This window comes from Vipera berus (assembly GCF_964194415.1).
Source record: "Vipera berus genome assembly, chromosome: 15".
Lineage (NCBI taxonomy): Eukaryota > Metazoa > Chordata > Lepidosauria > Squamata > Viperidae > Vipera > Vipera berus.
The window spans coordinates 11,189,252-11,211,091 of NC_138218.1; the positions used below are offsets into that span (position 1 = coordinate 11,189,252).

At 46.3% G+C, this 21,840-nt stretch overlaps 1 protein-coding gene across 1 annotated transcript in view; it reads right to left on the reverse strand.

Moving 5' to 3' along the window:
* Positions 1-256: 256 nt before the first annotated feature.
* Positions 257-21,840, reverse strand: part of ASS1 (argininosuccinate synthase 1) — a gene marked incomplete at its 5' end in the record, with an annotated part of 32,980 nt that continues 11,396 nt past the window's right edge. Inside the window, 7 exons of the mRNA XM_081340102.1 lie at positions 257-538; positions 1,223-1,288; positions 5,100-5,256; positions 10,301-10,432; positions 12,784-12,848; positions 13,260-13,344; positions 16,542-16,632. Coding sequence (XP_081196228.1) covers positions 487-538; positions 1,223-1,288; positions 5,100-5,256; positions 10,301-10,432; positions 12,784-12,848; positions 13,260-13,344; positions 16,542-16,632 — 648 coding nt within the window. The 3' untranslated portion in view covers positions 257-486. The remainder of the gene's footprint in view (positions 539-1,222; positions 1,289-5,099; positions 5,257-10,300; positions 10,433-12,783; positions 12,849-13,259; positions 13,345-16,541; positions 16,633-21,840) is intronic.

Sequence of the window (21,840 nt, forward strand, 5' to 3'; positions counted from 1 at the left end):
AAAAGGAAAATGCTTTTTTTCTTTTCTTGCTAAGCTCTTACAGGTAGAACGAGGGCTCGTTTTGGGTGAAATCCAACCGCGGCAGTATTATGTGTTTTTTTTCCTTGCACATACAAACAAAAAATTGCCAATTCTGAGCAAAATACAAGGTGTCCTTCAGATGGCCCAGGAATTTTAAAAATAGCTTGAGCAATGTATGATGTGTGAGAAGATGGGGAAAAAAAACCCAACAAAGTAGAGAAAGATGATTACAAAGGGTGCCGCTTGTTAGAATTGTTGAAATAACGATGGAAATATTTTAATAACGACTTGGTACATGGGAAGACTCCCTTGCTTTCTGGCAGCTTGCCGCTTCGGCTATTGAGAAGCGTAACAAAACACGCCTCGGGAAGGTGGATAACCGTCACCAATTATCACCCGGATGATGAGAGCCAGGAACAAATTAGCAGAAGGGGAGAGAATGAGCTTTTGGGCTGTGGATTGCCATTAATTTTGAGCCGGGCTGACCTTGTCGCAGAGCCGATGATATTCTTTCAGCCTGTGTGCCAACCGAAGGGAGGGAGAGAGAGAGAGAGAGAGAGAGAGAGAGAGAGAGAGAGAGAGAGAGAGAGAGAGAGAGAAGAAAGGGAGAAAAAATAATTATGAAGTTACATGTAACACACACAGATTTGAGGCAATTAAGCAACGTGAAACAACAATAAATAAGAGGGGTTTTGTTCCTGTGTGTTGTTTTTTCTTTGACTCCTGCCTGCTAAACACACAATTATCTGTCAGCCTTTTCTGTCTGTCTGTCCATTCTATATCAATCCCATCTCTGTCTGTCTGTCTGTCTCTCCATCCATCCATCCTGTAGCTAGCTATTAATCCATCTGTCTATCTTACTCTCTGTCCTATCCCCTCCCATCCCATCCTATTCTATCCATCCATCCATCTCTCTAATTTCTCTCTCTCTCTAATCTCTCTCTTTTCTCATCTCTATCCATCCATCTAGACATACCTAGTTCCTATAATGCAACCTAACAGAAATACAGAATGCGGAATAGCAGAGTTGGGAGGGACCTTGGAGGTCTTCTAGTCCAACCCCCCTGCCCAGGCAGGAGACAAACGGCAGTCCAATCTCTTCTTTAAAACCTGCAGTGATGGAGCATCCACAACTTTTGGAGGCAAGCCGTTCCGCTGGTTAATGAGCAGAGGGGGCCCAGTGTTTTTAGGGAATACAAACCTAAGGGAATTGATGTTGATGAATCCAGTAGCATCCGAGGGCTCATAACTGCCTTGAACATCCATGCTGAATGACAAGAAGAGAAAGGGTGAGTCAGAAGGGCAATATCAGGTTTGGAAAAAGACTGGGATTTCACTCAAGAGACCCCTGCGTAGTATCTTAAGCCAAGGTTAGGGCAGAAGAAGTAGGCCTGCATTCATCCTAGAGGGCCGGTAGTCCTGCGTTTCCAATGTGTGAAATTGCACACAACACAAACCCCCATGCAGGAAGGAGCCTGCAGATGTGGCGGCCCAAAAATAAGCAGGGACAATCGAGCAATCGCAAGACGCCAGAAGGAAACGTTAGCTAATTGCACCACAATTGCTCCCCGGAATTTATGTGGCTAAGCGAGAGGTCGCGGGTTTTGCCCCCCCCCCGTTTCGCCACCTTTCTTGCCACAGCGGTTCAGCGAACCACTGCGGTTGCTAAGTTGACTACATGATTGTTAAGTGGACCTGCCTGCCCCACTGACTTTGCTGGTCAGAAGGTCGCCAGAAGGGATCGCCCGACCCCAGGACACGGCGACCGTCACAGATATGAGTTGGTCACCAAGCGCCTGAATTTTAACCACCGGACCTTGGAGATGCTGCAACAGTCTAAGCGTGAAAGACAGTCATAAGTCATTTTTCCCAGGGCTGTTGTAAATTCAAACGGCCACTGAATGAACTGTTGTAAGTCGAGGACTGCCTGTGTTAGGCGTGGAAGACGTAAACATTCAGAAATTAGGAGTGGAGATGGTCAGCTCTTAATTGCCTCCAAGGTGGAGTTTCGTCAACACCTCCCTGTGAGGCCAGAAGTCCTGGTCCCTCGACAAAGCCCCCTCTGTTTGTCCCCCATCAAAGGCTCTCAACCTTCACCCGTGTGGAATTCACTCCTGGCGCACAATCACCTAATTTAAAAGCCATGTCTTTCCACAACCTTTGACTTGAAAAGGTTAGCCTCAGAAAGACCCTTTTGTTGGGTAAAACGGCCGGCCCATTAATTAGGGGGCAATAAAAACAGGCCGGCGCATAATGTTCAATGCACTCAAGGTCTTGCGCACCCTCTTTCTTTTCTTCCTCCTCCTATTTCTCGCTCTGTTTCTCAACACCCCTGCCCCCCACCCCGCGGTTAACTTTTCCCTGCCCTGTTTTTCAAAGGACAAGAGCGCCAACTTGGTTGACTTGGCGAAAGAGAAATTGTCTCTCCACCTGACCCTTAGCTTGATGCCCTAGCAGATGTCCACGTTCTAGCCGATTGGTTGTCGGTAAGAACGGGCCCTTTTAACAGAATAAGATAAGAGTTGGAAGGGGTCTCAGAGGTCTTCTAGTCTAACCCCCTGCTGAAGCAGGAGACCCCATCCCATCCTGGTCAAACGGCTGGCCAATCTCTTCCTAAAAGAGTGATGGAGCACTCACAACTTTTGAAGTTGTTCCAAACTGTCAGAAATTTCTCCTTACGCAACAAGTGGAGGCAAAATGTTTCTGGTTTACCCTTTTGGGATAGCAAAGAGGGTTTGCAATGTTCCTAGTGGCACATGGATTTTTTCTTCTTCTTGCTACTTCTCAGAAATGTCACAAATGTATCGCTTTCTAATGCCTCGGTAAGGCCAGGAATCCTGCATCCAGTTTTGGTTGTCACGATTTTAAAAAGATGTGGAGACTCTAGAAAGAGTGCAGAGAAGAGCAACAAAGAGGATCAGGGGACTGGAGACTAGACCATAGGAAGGACCGTTGCAGGAATTGTCTAGTTTAATGAAAAGAAGGATGCGGGGGGGGGGACATTTTCTCACAAGAAGTTGCAAGAAAACACTCCAGGGGGAGTGGAATCAAGCGTGCAACAAAAACCCCGTGTGCTTCTTCAACCCCAAATCGGACCACAAACCGGATTCACTTCTCATCACGCCTCCCCCTCCTCTTCCTCTCTTTGGAAGCGAAGCGGAGGAAAGTAAAATTCGAAATAAAAGAGAGCCTTCTTCCTTTTCTGTAAACTTCAACCCTCATATTTTATTTTATTTTTTGAAAGGGGAGGGGAATTTTTTTTTAAAAAAAAAAAGAGAGACAGTTTACAATGACTTTACCTCCCCCAAAGGGCGATAGAAAAACCTCTGAGCTTTTATTTTTGCTCATTGAAGTGGTACTGACCTGCTCTGTAATTATGTTACTTTCTACCCACTGTGCAAAGGCATTTTTCGGCATTACATCTCTTGCGGCAGCCGCTTCAGTTCCCGTGATGCCGTCACTCAAATGCTTTTCAACCCAACGAGGTAGAAATCAAGAAGAAAAGGAAAAAGGCTAACAGCACAGTGAGAATAAATATCCCTGGGTTGTTGGGGGGGTTTTCCCCTCTCCTTTTTCCTTTGCGCTCTTTCTTCCTTCTCCCCACCCCGCTCTCTCTCTCTCTCCCCCTCTCTCTCTCTCCCTCTTTCTCTTTTTAACGTTGTTCACTTAATTTCGCTGCGTGAGAATGCAAACGATAATGAAAGGTTGGGATGAATTATTAGAAACTGCTGATTTTAAGGGGGAGGAAAGTCAGATCCAGAGGAGAGAGGCATAATTTGACATTTAGTCTGACTGATCTAAACTGATTTGGGTATGTTTAGGGTTTATAAAGCATTTCGAAGGGTTGAAAGGGGGAACGAAGAGACAGAAATAAGAAAGAGAGGCAGACAGCAGTGTATGTGTGAGATATATATCTATATCTATATCTATATCTATATCTATATCTATATCTATCTATCTATCTATCTATCCACACACACATACACACACGTGTCTCTCTGTGTGTGTGTGTGTGTGTGTGTGTGTGTGTGTGTGTGTGTGTGTATAAAAGGCTGAAAGCTTAATAGTGAAAATTACTTTTCACTTTTAAACAAGACCTTTGCTTAATTGTGTGGATTTTTTTTCCCATGCTTCTCAAAAATCAGTAAGGTTGACAACAGAAAACAGAAGGAAAAGCCAAAGTTAAGAATATATAATGTCAAGGTGGAAATTTTAGAGCTTTTAAATCTTGGGAGCATTTTTGCCACAGATGTGATATTCTTAAGTTGTTTCCTGTGAAAGCGGTGGGAAAAGAGTAATTTATTAGTTGGGCTGGAGTGGAGAAGTTTTTAAGGAGAAACTTCCTGGGCGCTCCATCCCTGGAGATTTTTAAGAAGAGACTAGACAGTCACTTGTCTGAGATGGTATAGGTTATCCAGCTTGAGCAGGGGGCTGGACTAGAAGACCTCCAAGGTCCCTTCCAGCTCCATTCCATTCCATTCCATTCCATTCCATTCTATTCTATTCTATTCTATTCTATTCTATTCTATTCTATTCTATTCTATTCTGTTCCTGAGTCCCTTCAGAAGTTGTGGGTGTCCATCACTGGAGATTTTTAAGAAGAGATTGGATAACCATTTGTCTGAAATAGTTTCCTGCCAGAGCAGGGGATTGGACTAGAAGACCTCCAAGATCCCTTCCAATTCTCTTATTCTGTTTATTCTTTCTGGCTTCTTTTCTAACAGTCTCCTATGAGCCAGTAAGGAGATGGGTCTCTTTTTTTGCTAATGGAGAAGCTTGGATATGTCAATAACTGGGAGCGTCCGTTGAGTTCAAAGCACCGAAGGGTTTATTATTGCTAGCTATGGATAAGACTCTGATCAACTAAAGGTCAAAGCTAAACTGGGACTAGATGAGGGTCAATGGAACTCAAGGAGGGCTGGACCTGGGGCTCTTGTGGCTGTGCAGTGATTCCAAACTGATGACACGTTTAGCACCACCCTCCAATTCAGCCTGCTTCGTCTTCCATGGAGATGGCTTGTGGAGGGATGGTTCTGCAGAAGCTTTATCAGTCTGGGAATTATACTTGAGGGACTCACCTTACAAGCTCTTCATTGTACAGGGATTGGGGCGATTCCCTTCCCAAAACGTAGACGTTACCCTTCAAGACAGAGAGCTGGACTTTTCCATCCACCAGGTCTTGGGAATGGCTAATGCAACGACGGATGAATTCGCCTTCAGGGCTGAACCAGAAGCCTACCAGAAAGAAAGAGATTGCTCTGAGCAGTAGCTTAAGTTTTTTTTCGAGGGGGGGGAGGTTGTCATTCTTACCCAATTCGCTTGCTGTAGGTCCTTTGCAAAGAGAGGCACCCGCATCTCTGTTCAGAGGACCTCAGTTCGAGGCACACAAAGCCGGGATGATTATTATACATGTAACATTACCAAAGGCCATATGGAGAAGACCGGGGAGCCGATGTCGAGGGCAGATGGCTAAAGAGCAAAAAAAGATCCTGCCTCACCTGGATTTTCAAAAGATAACACAATGCCAAGGTGGAACAGGATGGCCATTTCTGATCCCCAGGAGGAGGAGGAGGAAGAGGAGCAGGGAAAGAAATCCCCCTTTTCAAAGGAAGAACCTTCAAAGGAGAGTTCATCGCCAGGAGCAGGCAGGGGACACACACACACACACACACACACACACACACACACACACACAAACACCAGATTCTTTCCCCAGTAATTAAGAAGCTACAGCAGAAACAGTGGCGCCTTTCTGCTTCGGACTGCTCCTCCTCTTTTTAGTTTCTGCAAGGCAGGTCCGAGTCTCTATCACACTGGGACATCTGTAGCCGTATGGTGGAGATCTCTCCCTTCCTCTCTTGCTTCCTTTCAATTCTCAAGTAATCTTCTCCCCCTCGCCAATTCAAGGAACCGTGCGTCTCAATTTCCGTTGAACTATAGGCCAGGCTTTGTTGCTCCTGCTATGGGAAGACAATAGAGGCCAGATACCCGACAGTGATCCTCAGGTTTCATCCTTGTTCTTGGGAGATCTGGAGGATGGATAAGCCAGCGACTTAATCACTTCCTCTAGGGAAGGGATCTTCAAATTTTGGGAGCCAAGGACCCGTTAAGGATCTCGAAAGTCTCAGGTGGAAGCCGTCACCAAGGAGCTTCAGCTTCCACGCTGGTTTTTTGGGACAGACACACCAAACTAAGTGGATACACCAAGTTTTGCAGGCATCATGTTTCATACAAGGAAGCCAACATAGGCCGTCATGCATTAGACAGCCAGTTTGGTCTAGTGGTTGAGGCAGCAGGCTGTAAAGCAGGAGACCACAAGTGCTGGCTGGAGAATTCTGGGAGTTGAAGTCCACAAGTCTTAAAGTTGCCAAAATTGGACACTCTTGATTTGGACTATATGATTAGCTTGAATGGGATGGAACAGAACAGCATTTCTCGTAATTAGGTCTTCGGAAGATGGAAGTCGCCATCACAACAATGGAAAGTTGAAGGCCATTTTGATGGGGTTCTATCAAAGTCTTCCCCATCTTAATCACGACTCTTCAACTTTTGAATCTGTGATTCCGTATATCCTGCTGTTTGTGCTGGTCTCAACAAGTTTATTTTGGGGTGGAAATGTCTATCTTTGCATTCCCTAACAAACTTTTGGCACAGAGCAGAACCTGGTTTTCTATTTTAATTCAGAAAAGGGACCCTGCCTTGGCTACGTCCAATATTTATGGAGATGTTCGCAAATGGGTGTTTTGGAATTGTCAAATGACCCATTTGTTAAGGACCAGTTGAGATCTACTGAAGCTTAGCGGTCTTTGCTTTCATTCCTATTTGCCCTCTTCGCAATGTTCTCTCTAGTCAACGGGATCCAACTCATGCTAGACTGATTTTGTAGATGGTGTCTGCAGCAAGATTATTATATGCACCATGATGGAAGAATAATGAAATGCCCACAGTGGAGGGGTGGATTGTGAAAATGTCAAATTTGCAGAAATGGCAAAACTGACATGCTTGGTGTGAAGGAAAAAGACACACACACACACACACACACACACAAACTTTTCTGAAAGATTGATTGGAAGCTTTGTGCGGATTTTCTGCTGAAAGAAGAGAGACCTGAAATTGTGACGGGTGCAAGTGAAGATGGAGAAAAAGGTGGATGAAATGAGTGGACGAAGAGATTCTAAGGAGGAGGGGGACAACGAGATTGTCATTATTCTGTAGAAAAAAAAGTCAGTCATCATTTATACATTTTGTTTTTTCTCCTTCCTTCTTTCCTTTCTTCCTTCATTCATTCTTTCCCTCCCTCCCCTCTCTTTTTCTTTCTTTCTTTCCTCCTTCCCTCCCTCTTCTCTTTCCTTCTCTTTTCTTCCTTCCCTCCATTCTCTCTTTCCTTGCTTCCTCCTTTCCTTTCTTTCTTTCTTTCCTTGCTTCCCTCCCTCCCTCTTTCCCTCCCTCCCCTCTTTTTCTTTCCTTCTTTCCTCCGTCTCTCCCTCCTTCCTTTTTCTCTTTCCTTCTTTCTTCCCTTCCTTCCCTCCCTCCCTTTTCTCTCTCTTTCTTTCCTCCCTTCCCTTTTTCCTTGCTTTCTCCCTCCCTATTTTCTCTCTCTCTCCTTTCCTCTCATCCTTTTTTCCCTCCCTCTTTCAATTTATCTTTCATTCTATGGGGGGGGGGAATCCTGACAAACTATACCTTTTGAAAAAGCTAGTTAATCTGGTGCTCTCCTTCTCTCTGCCTCCGTCCCCCCCCCCGCCATAAGGACCCTCCCTGCTTTGCAAAGGCCACCCAGCGCCCCTCCTCGGAACAGGGAAACGGCTGGGAGCTCCGTGGCCTTGGAAGCACCTGGCTTAAACCTGGCGCAGAGCAGGAGCTCGAACAAAACCAGTCCTGCAATCCTGCCTTCCCACCACAGGCTGGAGGGGAGCGTGCAGGGATACGGGAGAAATGACAGCCGCTAATTGCCTTAAATCCAGAGACAGGTTACAGTAATTAGGTGTTTAAGGAAGACAGGGGTACAAAAACTTCGCCTCCAGCAGGCTCCCTCCGCTGAGTAGAGCGCTCTTTCATTGGCAGTATTGTTATTTTGGCTTTTTTGGGGGGGCAGGGGTCGTTTTGTTTTGCATCTTTTTGCATGGTTTTCCTTCTGACAAGACGCTGCAGCTCGCCTGCCAGAGCTGATTTTGGAAAGAGGAATGGCTAAAAAGGCAGGGGGGGGGGTGCGATTCGGAATTTGCCTGGCTTAAATGAAGCCAGGGCTGGGTAGCCAGGGGAAGGAGGAGAGCCGGAAAAGATAATAAAAAAATCAAGTGCAATGCAGGACACACACACACACACACACACACGTGCCGGACCACCAGGTTGTCCTTTCATTTAGGGAATAGCTTTCGGGTAGATTCTTGAGCCAAGGGACACGAGTCTGTGTAGAACACAGAATGATCGGGTTGAAAGGGACCTTGGAGGTCTTCTAGTCCAACCCCCCACCCCCGCTCAAGCAGCAGACCTTACACCACTTTGGACAAATGGCTGTCCAGTCTCTCCCTTAACAACAAAAATTTTGGGCTCAGTTGTGATCATAAGTTGAGGACTGCCTGTACAGGCTTGAAAAAAAATCTTCTATACTGCAACCTAATGGAGGGTTCCCATTCCTTGTGCCTGACTCTGGCTCAGGGTCAGCATTTATAATATGCTTTTTTTTTTTTTAAAAAGGAAACAGGAAAGACCAGGAAAGACAATTTGGCATCCCCAAATTGTTTGAGAACCCCAAATCCTATTTAAAGCGGGCCTCCTTTCCTTATCTCTGTCCAATAAGATGTTTCTCACTGCTGTTTCTCCCAACGCAGCCCCAGCTTCCGTTCGTTCTCTTTATTTGCTGTTTCCCAACTGGCTGCCAGCCAGGAATGGCTCGCCCTGCTGACCACACCTGCTTGAAAATGCCAGGGGTAACAACCTCCTTGGCACTTGTATTCAAAAACACAAGTCAGGATTTCTTCTACCATTTTCATGTATTGCCTCTAACAAAACCACTCTGGTCTTTCAGCCCAAGATAAATTGCACAGTGCCCCAGTGTGGGCTAATTCTACATAGCAAATTCCCATCAGGAAGAAGTGTAAGAGTGGATAATTTAACAGCTACGCACTGGCTCCAAATTGGTGGAGTGGGTGCTTAAACCCACTCACAGCTAGACAATCTGATTAGCGAGTTCTCCCCACCAACGTATTTCCAGAGCACCGCACTCGGCAGTGTGTTGGAAAACACAAATCAAGGTGTGCATTATTATTGTTGTTATTATTTTTTAGTTTTGCTTAGTTGTTCAGTTGTGCTTCGTTTCTTTCTCCCTTTTTTTCCTATCAAGGAGAATGTTTGTAGCTCAGGGTTGACCTGAGGGATCCTTGGCACTTTCTAAGCTTGGTTGTTTTCTTGCAGATGTTTCATGTCCCAAACTAGTCATCAGTGCTAGAAGTGAGTGGAGTTTGCAGAGAGGAGGTGCTAATGATAATGAAATGTTTGCAAGAAAACAACCAGGTTTAAAGAGCGCCAAGGATCCCTCAATTTTTTCCCCATTTTTCTTCCTTTTCTAGAAGTTTTCGCTTTTGTCTTTTTCTTCCTCCCCAGCCTCTATCATTCTTAGCTATTAAAATATTACTTTTAATACTAGCTAATACTGAAACTATTAAAAGAGGGTTTTTTTCACTCTATAAGTTTTCCAAAGATAATGTTATTTAGGCTTGTTTTTGAAGTAGATAAACTTTTGTGCAACGGTTATACATGCTTATGTAGAGTGTGCGCTTGTGTGTGTGAGAGAGAGCTTGTGTGTTAGTTAAAAGTCCCAAACCTGTAAGGAATTAAAGCAGGCACGGAGATAACTTTAAGGTGGAAAAATCTGCCTAACAAATCAGTTCTGCAGAGTGCAAAGTGTTGGAGAAAAAACGAGTTTCAGCACCCTGGAGAGTTCCCGCAAAGATAGAAATTAACTTGAATTAGTTAACTGAGATCAAAAGGGGATCACATGACCTCAGGACACTGTGACCGTCATAAATAGGAGCCAGGTGCCAAGCATCCAAATTTTGATCATGCTGCAATGGTCGTAAGTGTGAAAAAATGGTCCTCAGTCACTTTTTTCAGTGCCCTTGTAACCGCTAAACGAACCGTGGCACGTGGGGGAACAACCTGGACCTCACGAGGCTGACAGCTCGTCAGGAACGGTGGTAGACCAACACCCGATCTGAAGAGTTTGCCGCATGGGAGAAAAGATGGGCCGGAGCAGCCACGTTCACACGTGGTTACGTACCGTTGTACACCAGCTCGGCAAACTTGGTGGCCAGTCCTCGCTTGATGTTGCACACTTCGCGGTCCGTGGTGAAGGCCTCAAGGTCCAAATGAGCACAGTGGAGGATGGTTCCCGCCGGAGTCTCGTAGACACCTAGCCGTTTCATCCACCGAGGAGGGGGAGAGAGCCAGAGGAGAAAGAGAGAGAGAGAGAGATGGGGAAAAAAAAGAGAACGAGGCCTAAACTGTCACAAAATGACACAAAATAATGATCTGGTTGACAGAAGGAAATGCAGTTCCTGGCTCTATTCAGTCTCAGCTTGCCATAAAACGCAACTGTCATTACAATCCCGCTGGGGCCGAGACAGTCCACTCCGCACCTTGTGGAGAAAATTTCTAGATTCCTCTTTGGGAAGAAACACTCCGACTAGGCAAAATGACAGGGTTTAAGAAGGCGATTTCCAACCGACGGCTGCCCACCAATCTGGGCCTGAAAACCTATAATTAAACAACCACGCAGGGCAAAATCATGGGGGTCTCGGAGGAAAAGAAAGAAATCCCCTCTCATCTGTCTCTCTCCCTTCCCCCCCCCCCAACTCTTCCAACAAACAAGAAAAGGTTTGGGGGAGAAGGAAGATTTGATAGGCAGCAAGAATGGAAAACAGCCGAACAAGAAGGAAAATGTCACCCTGATTTCCTAGCACTGAAGACTGGATTCAGTCCATCAGAAGTTTGGGGGGGCGGGGGGGGGAAACAAAACACACGCAGGCACACCACACAAGGAAAGCTTGAATTCCCTGGTGCGACCAATACCAGGGGCTAGCAATGATGGGCTTTGGGGAAGGCGGTTTTGGGGTTTTTTTTGTTTTTTGCTCACAAGGGGGCTCAGTGGAGACCCCCATTTACAGAAGCAATACATATCCCCCCAGAAGCAAAGGACATGGGGGGAGGGAGCACATTCAGACTTGCTAGATTTGATTACTGCAACCTTCTAATAAAGTAGTAAGTGTGTGTAACTACATGGATTGTGTGTATATGTTTACTTTGTCGGATCACGTTCTCATCGTATGCTGAATACGTAGTAATAAATAAGCACCCAAAATGTGATCACAGGGCTGCTGGGGAGAGTGCAGCCATCAGAGCTTTGAATCCGGATTAGGGGTGGTCGGTCGTAACTTCAAATGTTCACTAAGGGAGGACTATCTATCCTTTGCAACTTTCCAATGAGAAACCTCAGAGGTGAACTTAAAAAAAAGAGCAGACTGTCAGGAAAAAAAACCTCTTGCTCTGGTGATGTTAAAGTTAATTTAGACTGATAAAAAGCTGGTGTTTTAGCGTTGGATCGATGTCTAAGCATTCCTTCGTTTTTCCCCTCTCCTTTATACATCTCCAAGTCCCTCCTCACTCCCTACCTGCCATTTTACTCAGGGGAAATGAATGAAATACCAGACACCTCTTTCTCCATCTTCCTCTCTCTCTCTCTCTGAAATAATTTTGCTCAATGGGTGACAGGAAGCCAAAAGCTCAAAAGATGGCAGTTTGGAAGCCAAAGTAATATTTTGGATTTTTTTTTTAAAACTCTCTTCCCTTCTCCCCTGACAGTCAAAGTGCAAATCACAGCCTGAGGGAAGAAGCAAATGATAGATGTTCTTCCTGTGTTACTATGCAAAAGACAAGAGATCCCTTCAAAAGTGTCACTCTGCCGCTCAGCGTGTCAACTGCTTTTCTCGGTGTTTACAATAAAAAGACAGCGGTGTCAGGAGGCAAATCTCACTATATTTCATTCGGGCTGTAATTGCTGCTAGGAAAGATTGAAGTGAGGGGGGGGAGAGAAAGAAGTGGATCAGGAATGGGGGGGGAGCTACATACATTCCGTTCCAGACAATGATGGCTACTCAAAATGTTCTAATTGGTAATTGGCCCACTTAAGCTGCACTGAGACACTAATAGGATCCACGGTCCTAGCTGGGGCAACGACCTCTTGCTTGGGAACCCTTGCAAGAATATCCCAAAGGTCCTTTTTTCCAGTTCTGAAGAGGTTTTACATATAGCAGCTCAGAGTTATGGTACATAAACAGGGAGCAAACTCCACGTTCACTAGCCCTGATGAGGTTACCTAGTTAGGTCATGAAACGTCTGCAAGAAAACAAGCTCAGATCTACTGTCTATAAACAGGGAGCAAACCCCACGCCAACTAGCACTGAGATTGTTGTATGAACCCACATGAACCCTACATGGTTAATCTATAGTTAATGTGTCATACAAATCCAGAACAAGGGACTGATTATGCTATAGATCAGGGGGTCTCCAAACTTGGCAACTTTAAGACTTGCAGACTTCAACTCCCAGAATTCCCCAGCCAGCCTCCCAGAATTCTGGGAATTGAAGCCCTCAAATCATAAAGTTGCCAAGTTTGGAGACACCCCGATCTATAGATTGTGCATTACGTAAATACAACATTAGAGCCGCTGGAAATGCCCAGAAAGGAAAGTCATTCTCTCTTACCTCTTGACTTCATTCCAATAAACCGGTTCTCCACAATATCAATGCGCCCGACGCCATGCTTGCCACTGGAGGGAAAAAGTAGAGAGGAGATGTTGGTTATATTTTTTGAACCTGCATAACAAGGGAGCAACATCCGTGAGCCAAACCTCGAAAATCAAAAGCCATTCTTCTCCCAGCACTTTTCTTGAAGGAGATTTATCAAAATGAAAGGGACAGGGCTGCGTGAATTCAAGCAACTGTGCTCTGGAGCCACTATATTCCCTTCACGTCTCGAAGGCAACAAAGACTTTTCCATCTTGAATCTAAAAGCTTTCTGGTGATCTGGCAAAGGGATGGGCCTCTCTGCTGATTACCAAGAAGGTTGCAGCGGGCTGTTTACATAACAGGTTCCCGAATATGAAACGGTCTTAGGAACCAATTCTTGCACTGTCAATCAGTCTAGCTAAATATTGCTCGGATTTGGGGAAAATACTTACGCAATTTCATTCAGGTAAATGAAGAGTTCCAGGGACGTTTGATAAATGGCCCCATCCTTCATATTTGTGACTTTCACAGGGACACCTGACAGAAGAGGAAAAAAGCTAGATTATTGTGGGATCCTTGGTGCTGTTTGCTTGCAGACATTTCGTGACCCAACTAAGTAACGTCTTCAGGGCTTGTGAGTGTGACTTGCTCCCTGTTTATATACAGTGGCTCCGAACTCAGCTGTTTTCTTGCAGACATTTCGTGACCCAACTAAGTAACGTCTTCAGGGCTTGTGAGTGTGACTTGCTCCCTGTTTATATACAGTGGCTCCGAACTCAGCTGTTTTCTTGCAGACATTTCGTGACCCAACTAAGTAACGTCTTCAGGGCTTGTGAGTGTGACTTGCTCCCTGTTTATATACAGTGGCTCCGAACTCAGCTGTTTTCTTGCAGACGTTTTGTGACCCAACTAGGCAACATCATCAGTGCTGTAAGTATGGAGTTTGCTCCCTGTTTATATATACAGTAGCTTGCCCTGTCACAGAGAGCCCATATAGTTACTGTATATGGGGGTTTGCTCCCTATACTGTATAAACAGAGGGCAAACTGCACTCTCTCCTAGCACTGATGATGTTACCAAGTTGGGCCATGAGACGTCTGCAAGAAAACAGCCAAGCTCAGAAAGCCCTAAGGGCACCACAGCCATTCTCCTCCCCCTCTCCTCCTCCTCCTCTCCACAAACTCCACTCCCTTCTAGCACTGATGCTGTTACCCAGTTGGGTAATGAGACATCTGCAAGAAAACAGCCAAGCTCAGAGAGCACCAAGGACCCCACAGCTTAACCCTAAACTACAGGGAACCCCTTGACTTGCAAACCCTACATGGGAATGGCCAACAGTGGGAGGAGGCCTGGATCTGGCACACCAAGGGGCAAATTTCACTTGCTTTCGGGAGGTGTCAGTAAGGCAGACAACACAGGCCCAGAATCGCCTCATTAACGTCAAGAGCGCCTTTTTAAAACCTCCCTACGAAGCTGTTAAATAGACGTGACAGATATGAACGCCAAATAACTTCTCACAAAACTGTGGCTAAGCGGCTTTGCTCCAAAAACATTTAAATAGATTTGGGGGTACATAGGAGAGACAATGGAGAGAGAGAGAGAGAGAGAGAGAGAGAGAGAGAAAGAGAGAGAAAGAAAGAAAGAAAAGAGAGAGAGAGAGAGAGACCCTCGTACATTATGAAACTGGATAAATCTCCAGAGAAAAGAGAATTGGGGTGGGGGAAATGCATCAATATCCTCACCAGCAGTTCCATCTACCACCGATCCTTCTCACACGCCCTATCACTGTCTTTTTTTTTTAAGGGGGTGGGAGAGAGATGGAAACAGTGGCAAAGACTCCGGCTAATTAAATTTCATGCTTGATCATTGTTTGGAGAAGGAGCACCTTCTGTTCCACCAGTCGAGGGGGCCCTGGACCGTCTGAAAAGGGGGGAGGAGGAGGAATGGGGGGGCCCCTTGGACCTGCCACCCACAGCCCCTGTAATGGTTTGGCGGACAAATCCTATCTATGTTTCGAGTTATCCGCCTGCCAAGGCTGAATAGGGCCGTCTCCCGGGTCCCATTGTAATTTTGGGATGAGGGATCGCTCCATGAATTAATTATCACACCTTTCTCTTTCGGTGACAAGGGGGGGGAGAGGGGTACCCCGACAGGGAAGGAGGACAGTGGCCGCCAAAAAGAAAGACACGGCCTCCGTGCCGCCCCCCCCCCCTCTTCTCAAGCAGTATGAAATGAGCAATAAATGTATACGGAAACAAGGCAGGGATAAATGCCTTGGTGGGCAGCTGGGGGGAAAACGCCACAAAGGCCGAAGGAAGGAGACCCATCGCAGCTAATCTGTCTTCCATCTGCCCTCCTTATTTCCATAGAGGGCTTTAGTTGGGGCTAATCAGCCCTCAATAGCTGCTTTTCTAGTCCTCCTGACAAATCCCGCTGCGTCTGGAAAGTCCCCCTTCTTTCTAAAACCACTTTCCAGGGGGATTTTTTTTTAAATCGTTATTATTTAACTTTGCAAAGAAGGGAGGGAGGGGGATGAAAAGGTGGGCTACCAGGCGTGAGAGTTTATCAATTTGGTTGTAAATGACAATTAAATAGAAGTTGTCCCCCGGCTGTAATGAGTCCTAAATCTCATTTGGGTTAATGGGGGCCGACCCCGGTTTCGCTCATCTGCTCGACTTGTGCGGAATCGCCCCTTTTCCTGGGGCCATTTGATGCCGGCCCGGCCCAGTGGAGAACCGGGCATTGTGTCCCAAAGCTGCTTATCCCTTTGAGAAGAGTTAATAATTAGATTAGGACTTCAAATAAATTAACTAAGAGGGGGAGTGAGGATGGAAGCCCAGGCTAAAGAGAGAGAGAGAGAGAAGTGGGTTTGTGGAGACTGAATAAACCCTGAGGTTGCATCATAAAAGATCCCCAAATCTTGGTTTGGGTTGCATGCTAAACAACACACACACACACACACACACCAGAAAGGAAGGAAAGTAGCATAATTACCAAATTTAGCACTTCTAATGCCCCTGCTCGCTTCGTAATGGATCAGATCCCCTGCCAATCAAGTTGTGTCTCTTTGATTCTCTAAATACCCACCGTCAACTATTCAGTTATCTTCGCCTGGAGGAAATGAAGACTCTGCTTTTCACCACCAATTAATTTATTTCTGACTTTATTGGGTGTGCCTGTTAAGTCACGTTGGAAGCTACTAGATGGGGCTAATTCTTGAGGATGGACAGGTGGCTTCTGAAGCCAGCGGAAGCGAGACTGAGTGGAGATGTTGGGTGGAGAAATAGACATCAAAGCTTGTGACTTGCTATCCATTTATTTGAGGTTTATTGTTTATTAAATTTGTTTTATACTACAGCTAGTCCTCAGCTCATGACCACAGTTGAGCCCAACGTTTCTGTGAGATGGTTGTTAAGTGAGGTTTGTCCTATTTTACGACCTTTCTTGCTAAGTGAACCACTGCAATGGTTAAGTTAGTAACCTGGTGGTTAAGCGAAGCTGGCTTCCCCATTGGCAGAAGGGGATCACATGACCCCAGGACACAGCAACCGTCATAAGTACATGCCAGTTGCCAAGCCTCTGAACTTTGATCACGTGACCCTGGGGATGCTGCAACGGTCGTAAGTGTGAAAAGCGGTCATAAGTTATACTTTTTTCAGTGCCGTTGAAGCTTTGAACGGTCACTATGCGAGTCAAGGATTACCTGTATTATGGGCAGAATCTGATCTTCTCACCTTTCTGGAATTCAATCTCTAAAATGTCCGGAAAATCTGGAGCTGTGGCAGGGTCTCCGGTCTTTTTGTAGATGGCGGGAGGAGGGTGATTCTGTTGAAAAAGAAGAAAATCAAAGAAAAATTAGATAATGGGGTGCCAATTTCCCCCAAAATGAAGACCTGCAGGCGCTAATGGAGCCCGGAATTTCTGCTGTAAGTCACAATGTTTCTAAGACAAGGCCACCGCATGAGCAGCCCAATGTTGTGAACCTTTTTGTGGTGGTGGTGGTGAAGTCGCAAAATAAATCCATTCATTCCCATGGGTGTTTTTGGTAGGAAAACAGCCTCAAAGGGCAAAAAGCTGCATAGACAGTTGTCAATTGCAGTCACCTGACTGTGCAACATAGCAGCTCGAGCAGAGGGCTGGACTAGAAGACCTCCAAGGTCCCTTCCAGCTCCTATTCTATTCCTATTCCTATTCCTATTCCTATTCCTATTCCTATTCCTATTCCTATTCTATTCTATTCTTCCGATCCCCACCTTTTCGGCTTTCCCCCTTTTCCCTAAAACAGCCTTTAAGTTTGAGCCAAGCTGAGATTTAAAAGAAGAAGAAGAAAAACGCGAGAGTTTTGCCTCCTTTGCAAAAGGAGAAGGAAGCAGCCGGCGAACAAAGGCCTAGTGAAAATCAGTCCATTTATTTTCCCCTCAACTTGATCTCATCTTCTTGTTTGACGCCCCCACAGCTGGAGACAGATAGCTCTGGAAGGAAAAGTCAGACCAGGAAGGGGGGGGGAAATGTGATTTTTTCCCCCTTTTTTTGCAAGGAGGCAAAGAACAGCGAAGAGAGAGAGAGAGAGGTGGGAGAAATGGGGGTTCATTCTGCATTGACCGAAAAACTAATGACTATTCTTGACCTCAGCAGGTGATCCTAGAAACTGTGTTTTCCCGGCAGTGTCTCCGAGGTTAATACACCCGAGGGGGGGAAAATAGAAGAAGAAAGCAAAAACTCATTTTGAAAACACATCAACCTTTATGTATAAATATATTTGCTTCTCTCTTACTCTTTTCCACTTCTTTTCCCAGATTTTGTAGCGCAGGGGTGCCAGATCAGGGGAGGGGGGGGGACCCTCTCTGTTCCCATAATTACGGTATGCCTCGAGCACTTTGCAGAAATTTCCACGTTTGGAGGCATGTGATGGGGGGTGGTGGTGTCTGGAGTTAAGAGACCCATTTCTTTCAAAGTGGGGAGGGGGAGATGATGGGAAGCGGTGAGGGAAAAAGACTGAAAAATGAATGGCACCGTCTAATAATCAACCTATGCCACCTATTGGTAAGGTGGGGGGGGAGTCTTCTTTCCGAGCTGCTTTTAGGATAGGAAGGAAGGAAGGAAGGAAGGAAGGAAGGAAGGAAGGAAGGAAGGAAGGAAGGAAGGAAGGAAGGAAGGAAGGAAGGAAGGAAGGAAGGAAGGAAGGAAGGAGCAACCCTTGACTGGCCTCTAGAAGATGGGCCTTCCTAGAGGAGCATATCAATGCAGACATAACCGGCCATCGAATGGGCTTCCCCCTCCCACAATCATCCCCCTGGCATCACCAGAGAAGACCCCCCCCCTTAGAAAGCTGGCTGGCTGATGTCCAACTCAAGCATTTATCTCACCCAACAGACCCCAAGAACAGATGGGAGAACGCGAGGAGAAGCCAGCGGTGGGACAGCAACTTAATTATTTAAACTGTGCGGATCGATTTCGCTCAACCGGGATGAGAAGGTGCAACGTCTCGGCCGCCGTTAACCAAACCCAGAAGAAGGGTCCCTCCTGTTCCAAACCAACAGACAAGACGGGTCTTGGACATTTGAGCTTAGCTGAGGGGACGGTTTGCTTCTAACTTCTTGCATTGTACATCACAACGTGATTGATGCAACTTGTTTTATTTTATTTATTTTTATTTTAATTCCATTTATATCCCGCCCTTCTCCGAAGACTCAAGGCGGCTTACAAGCTTAGCAGTAGCCTTCATTCTATGTATATGCCTGCTTGTTAGGGCTTTCACACACACACCCCAAGCGGCATTATTACAAAGTCAGCTTAATTGCCCCCAACAAGCTGGGTCCTCATTTTACCTACCTCGGAAGGATGGAAGGCTGAGTCAACCTTGAGCCTGGTGGGACTCGAACCTGCACTAATTGCAGGCAGCTGGTGTTACTTAAGGAGGCATTAGCCCACTGCTCCACCAAGGCTCTTACTCTCACAATCCATCACTGAATAACAGAATTACAATGCTGGAAGGGACCTTGGAGGTCTTCTAGTCCAACCCCTGCTCAAGCAGGAAACCCTATACCACCCCAGACAAATGGCTGTCCAGTCTCTTCTTAAAAACTTCTAGTGTTGGAGCATTCCCAACTTCTGGAGGCAGGCTGTTCCACCGATTAATTGTTCTAACTGTCAGGAAATTCCTCCTTAATTCTAGGTTGCTTCTCTCCTTGATGAGTTTCCATCCCTTGTTTCTTGTCCTGCCTTCAGGGGCTTTGGAGAATAGCTTGACTGCCTCTTCTTTGGGGCAGCCCCTCGAATACTGGAAGACTGCTATCATGTCACCCGTAGTCCTTCTTTTCATTAAATTGGTGCAATGGCACCGTGCATAATTTTCATAACATGTGATTTCTAACCAAGATTGCTGGGTAGATCCTTGGTTGCAGCTCAACCTGACTGTCACTGGACACTGTCCTCAATCTTTGCATCGTTTGCAATTATGACGATGGGTGGAAACTCGTCAGAGGGTGATCCAATCTGGCAATAAAAAGGAATTTCCTGACAGTGAGAACAATTAATCCATGGGACAGCTGGCGTCCTGGAGTTGTGGGCGCCCCATCACTGGAGGTCTTCAAGAAAAGATTGGACAATCCTTTGTCTGGGATGATATGAGGCCTTGAGCAAGGAGATGGACTAGAAGACCTCCAAGGTCCCTTCCAAGTCTGTTATTCTATGTTCTATGAAATACAAACAGTAACACGTCCAACTGTATTGTAGCTCCATCCACCCAGCATCCTAAGCCCTAGTGCAATTGGATCAGTGGCTTGTAAACCATGACTGGTGGCTTAACACGCGCCAACCCGGTTTATTCGGTAAACGGTGGACCAAAACAAACCACAACTTGGTCCAATTTATGAATCAGGCTTGTTGCGAAACGTGCGGGCCGCTCATTTCCATAGGAATCCAACCTCAAATGCATTTGCTACGGCCGAGTGAATCTATACAAAACGTGAACATTCACACACGGAGATAAGATGCGCCCACACAGAAAATTAGAGATGGGAGGTTGCGCGACCTCATATAAACTAGAAGAGATTAGATTTTTCGCCCCCCTTCCTTTCTTGTTCCATTTTTCTTTCTCCTTAACTGTATCTTTAACGTCAGAAGAAAGCAGGGCTGTGTCTTAGGGCTGCTTCTGATGTTTAACCACGGACAGGTGCCCTCAAAATCCACAGAGGGAAGGGGGGGCGCGTCCAATTATACGGACCACGGATTTCAATTTTGCATCCCCTGCTTTTTATTTTTTTTTCTTGGCTCCTGTGGGGAACAACCTGTTTCAAATTTAGGCATCCTTCGCTTGCAACAGTTCCTTGAGTGACCCAGGTTACAACGGGACTGGAAAAAAAGTCGCTGAGTTATGACCATTTTTCACACTCACAACCGTGGCCACATTCCCATAGATCAAAGATTCAGATGCTTGTATTTATGACGGGCGCAACGTCCCGGGCTCAGGTGATCCGCTTTTGCGACCTTCTGTCAGTGGCGAAGACAGATTCGCTTAAGGACCGTGTCACTAACTTAGCCGCAGGGATTCCCTTAACAACTGTGGCAAGGAGGATGGCGAAATGGGGCGAAGCTCACTTAACAACTGCCTTGCTTAGCATCAGAAATTTTGAGCACCCTCGTGGTCGTAAGTCGAGGATTGCCTGTAATTTGGGTGCATCTTTGGAGGACCAGAACTGATCGGAGAAAGAAAGTTGAGGCAACAGGAAGTTAAAAAATACTTAAAAGCAAAACCAGGTATATCTGCAAGTTCCCCAGCCAGCAACCCACTAAAATAACTTTCAAAACATAAAAATAATCTCTGTTGCTAACTCTGTGGCTCTCCTTTCTTCTTTCCCCCCATTAATGATTTCCCAATAGGGTATCAATGCCTTCCCTTTATCCCGGGAGGCTGGGATTGCAAAGCCACCTTTAAAGGGGTGATGGAAGAAGGGGAGAGGAATGGGGGGGGAATTGGAGGGAAGCTGAAAGAATAGGGGCCGAGGGGGGGGGAAATTGGAAGTAAATGGTCCATGAATTAAACTATGATGCACAGCTATCAATGCCGCAAATGGTTTATTCATCCAAGTTGATATTGTTGTGGCTGCAACTGAATGAAGTCTTTTCAGGGCGCCCAGATGAAGTTAAAGCAAGTAAATTTCTGTCTTTCTCGACATTAGCTGCCTCATTGCTCCTCAATCAGGCCTCACAGAGGCAGAAAATAGCTCAACCATCTGTTTTCAAATCCCTCAACTAGCAGGGGAGGGCACGCCGAGGGAGGGGGAGGGGCAGAGATTGGGGGGGACGACCGAGGGCAGCCAAAGACCCGTTTTCCCATTTGGGGAGAAATCAGAGGCCCCGGGGCGCCCATGGCCAGGAGACAAATTGTGAGGAAGGAAGGAAGGAAGGAAGGAAGGAAGGAAGGAAGGAAGGAAGGAAGGGAGGGAGGGAGGGAGGGAGGGAGGGAGGGAGGAAGGAAGGAAGGAAGGAAGGAAGGAAGGAAGGAAGGAAGGAAGGAAGGAAGGAATCAATTGAGGGAGGGAGGGAGGGAGGGAGGGAGGGAGGGAAGGGGGATTTATGGACCACAACCCAAAGAACCCCCCCCCCCCAACATGGTCTCAGAATTTCCTTGAGTGACTTTGGGCCCATCGATCTCTCTCCATCAAGCTCCTTGCCAAGAACTCACTGAGATAAGTTTTCTCGGATTGGCTTCTCCTGACCGTCTGATTGTCTAATTAGTGCTGATGGATCATTTCAGTAGCTCTGCTGGCACAGAGACTCGGTCAGCGCATGAAGTGGAAGAAGAGAGACCAGCCGGCAGGCAACACAGCCCTCCTTCCCGTTAAGATGTCACAAAAACAGCACCCTCCCTCGCCCACTGGGCGCGCAACGGAACAGCGGGGTCACGTGATCCCTTTGGGGGACCTTCCGACAAGCAAAGCCAACGGGGGGACGCCAGATTCACTTAACAACCGTGCCACTAATTTAACAACTACAGTGCTTCAATTAACAACTGAGACAAGGAAGGTCGTA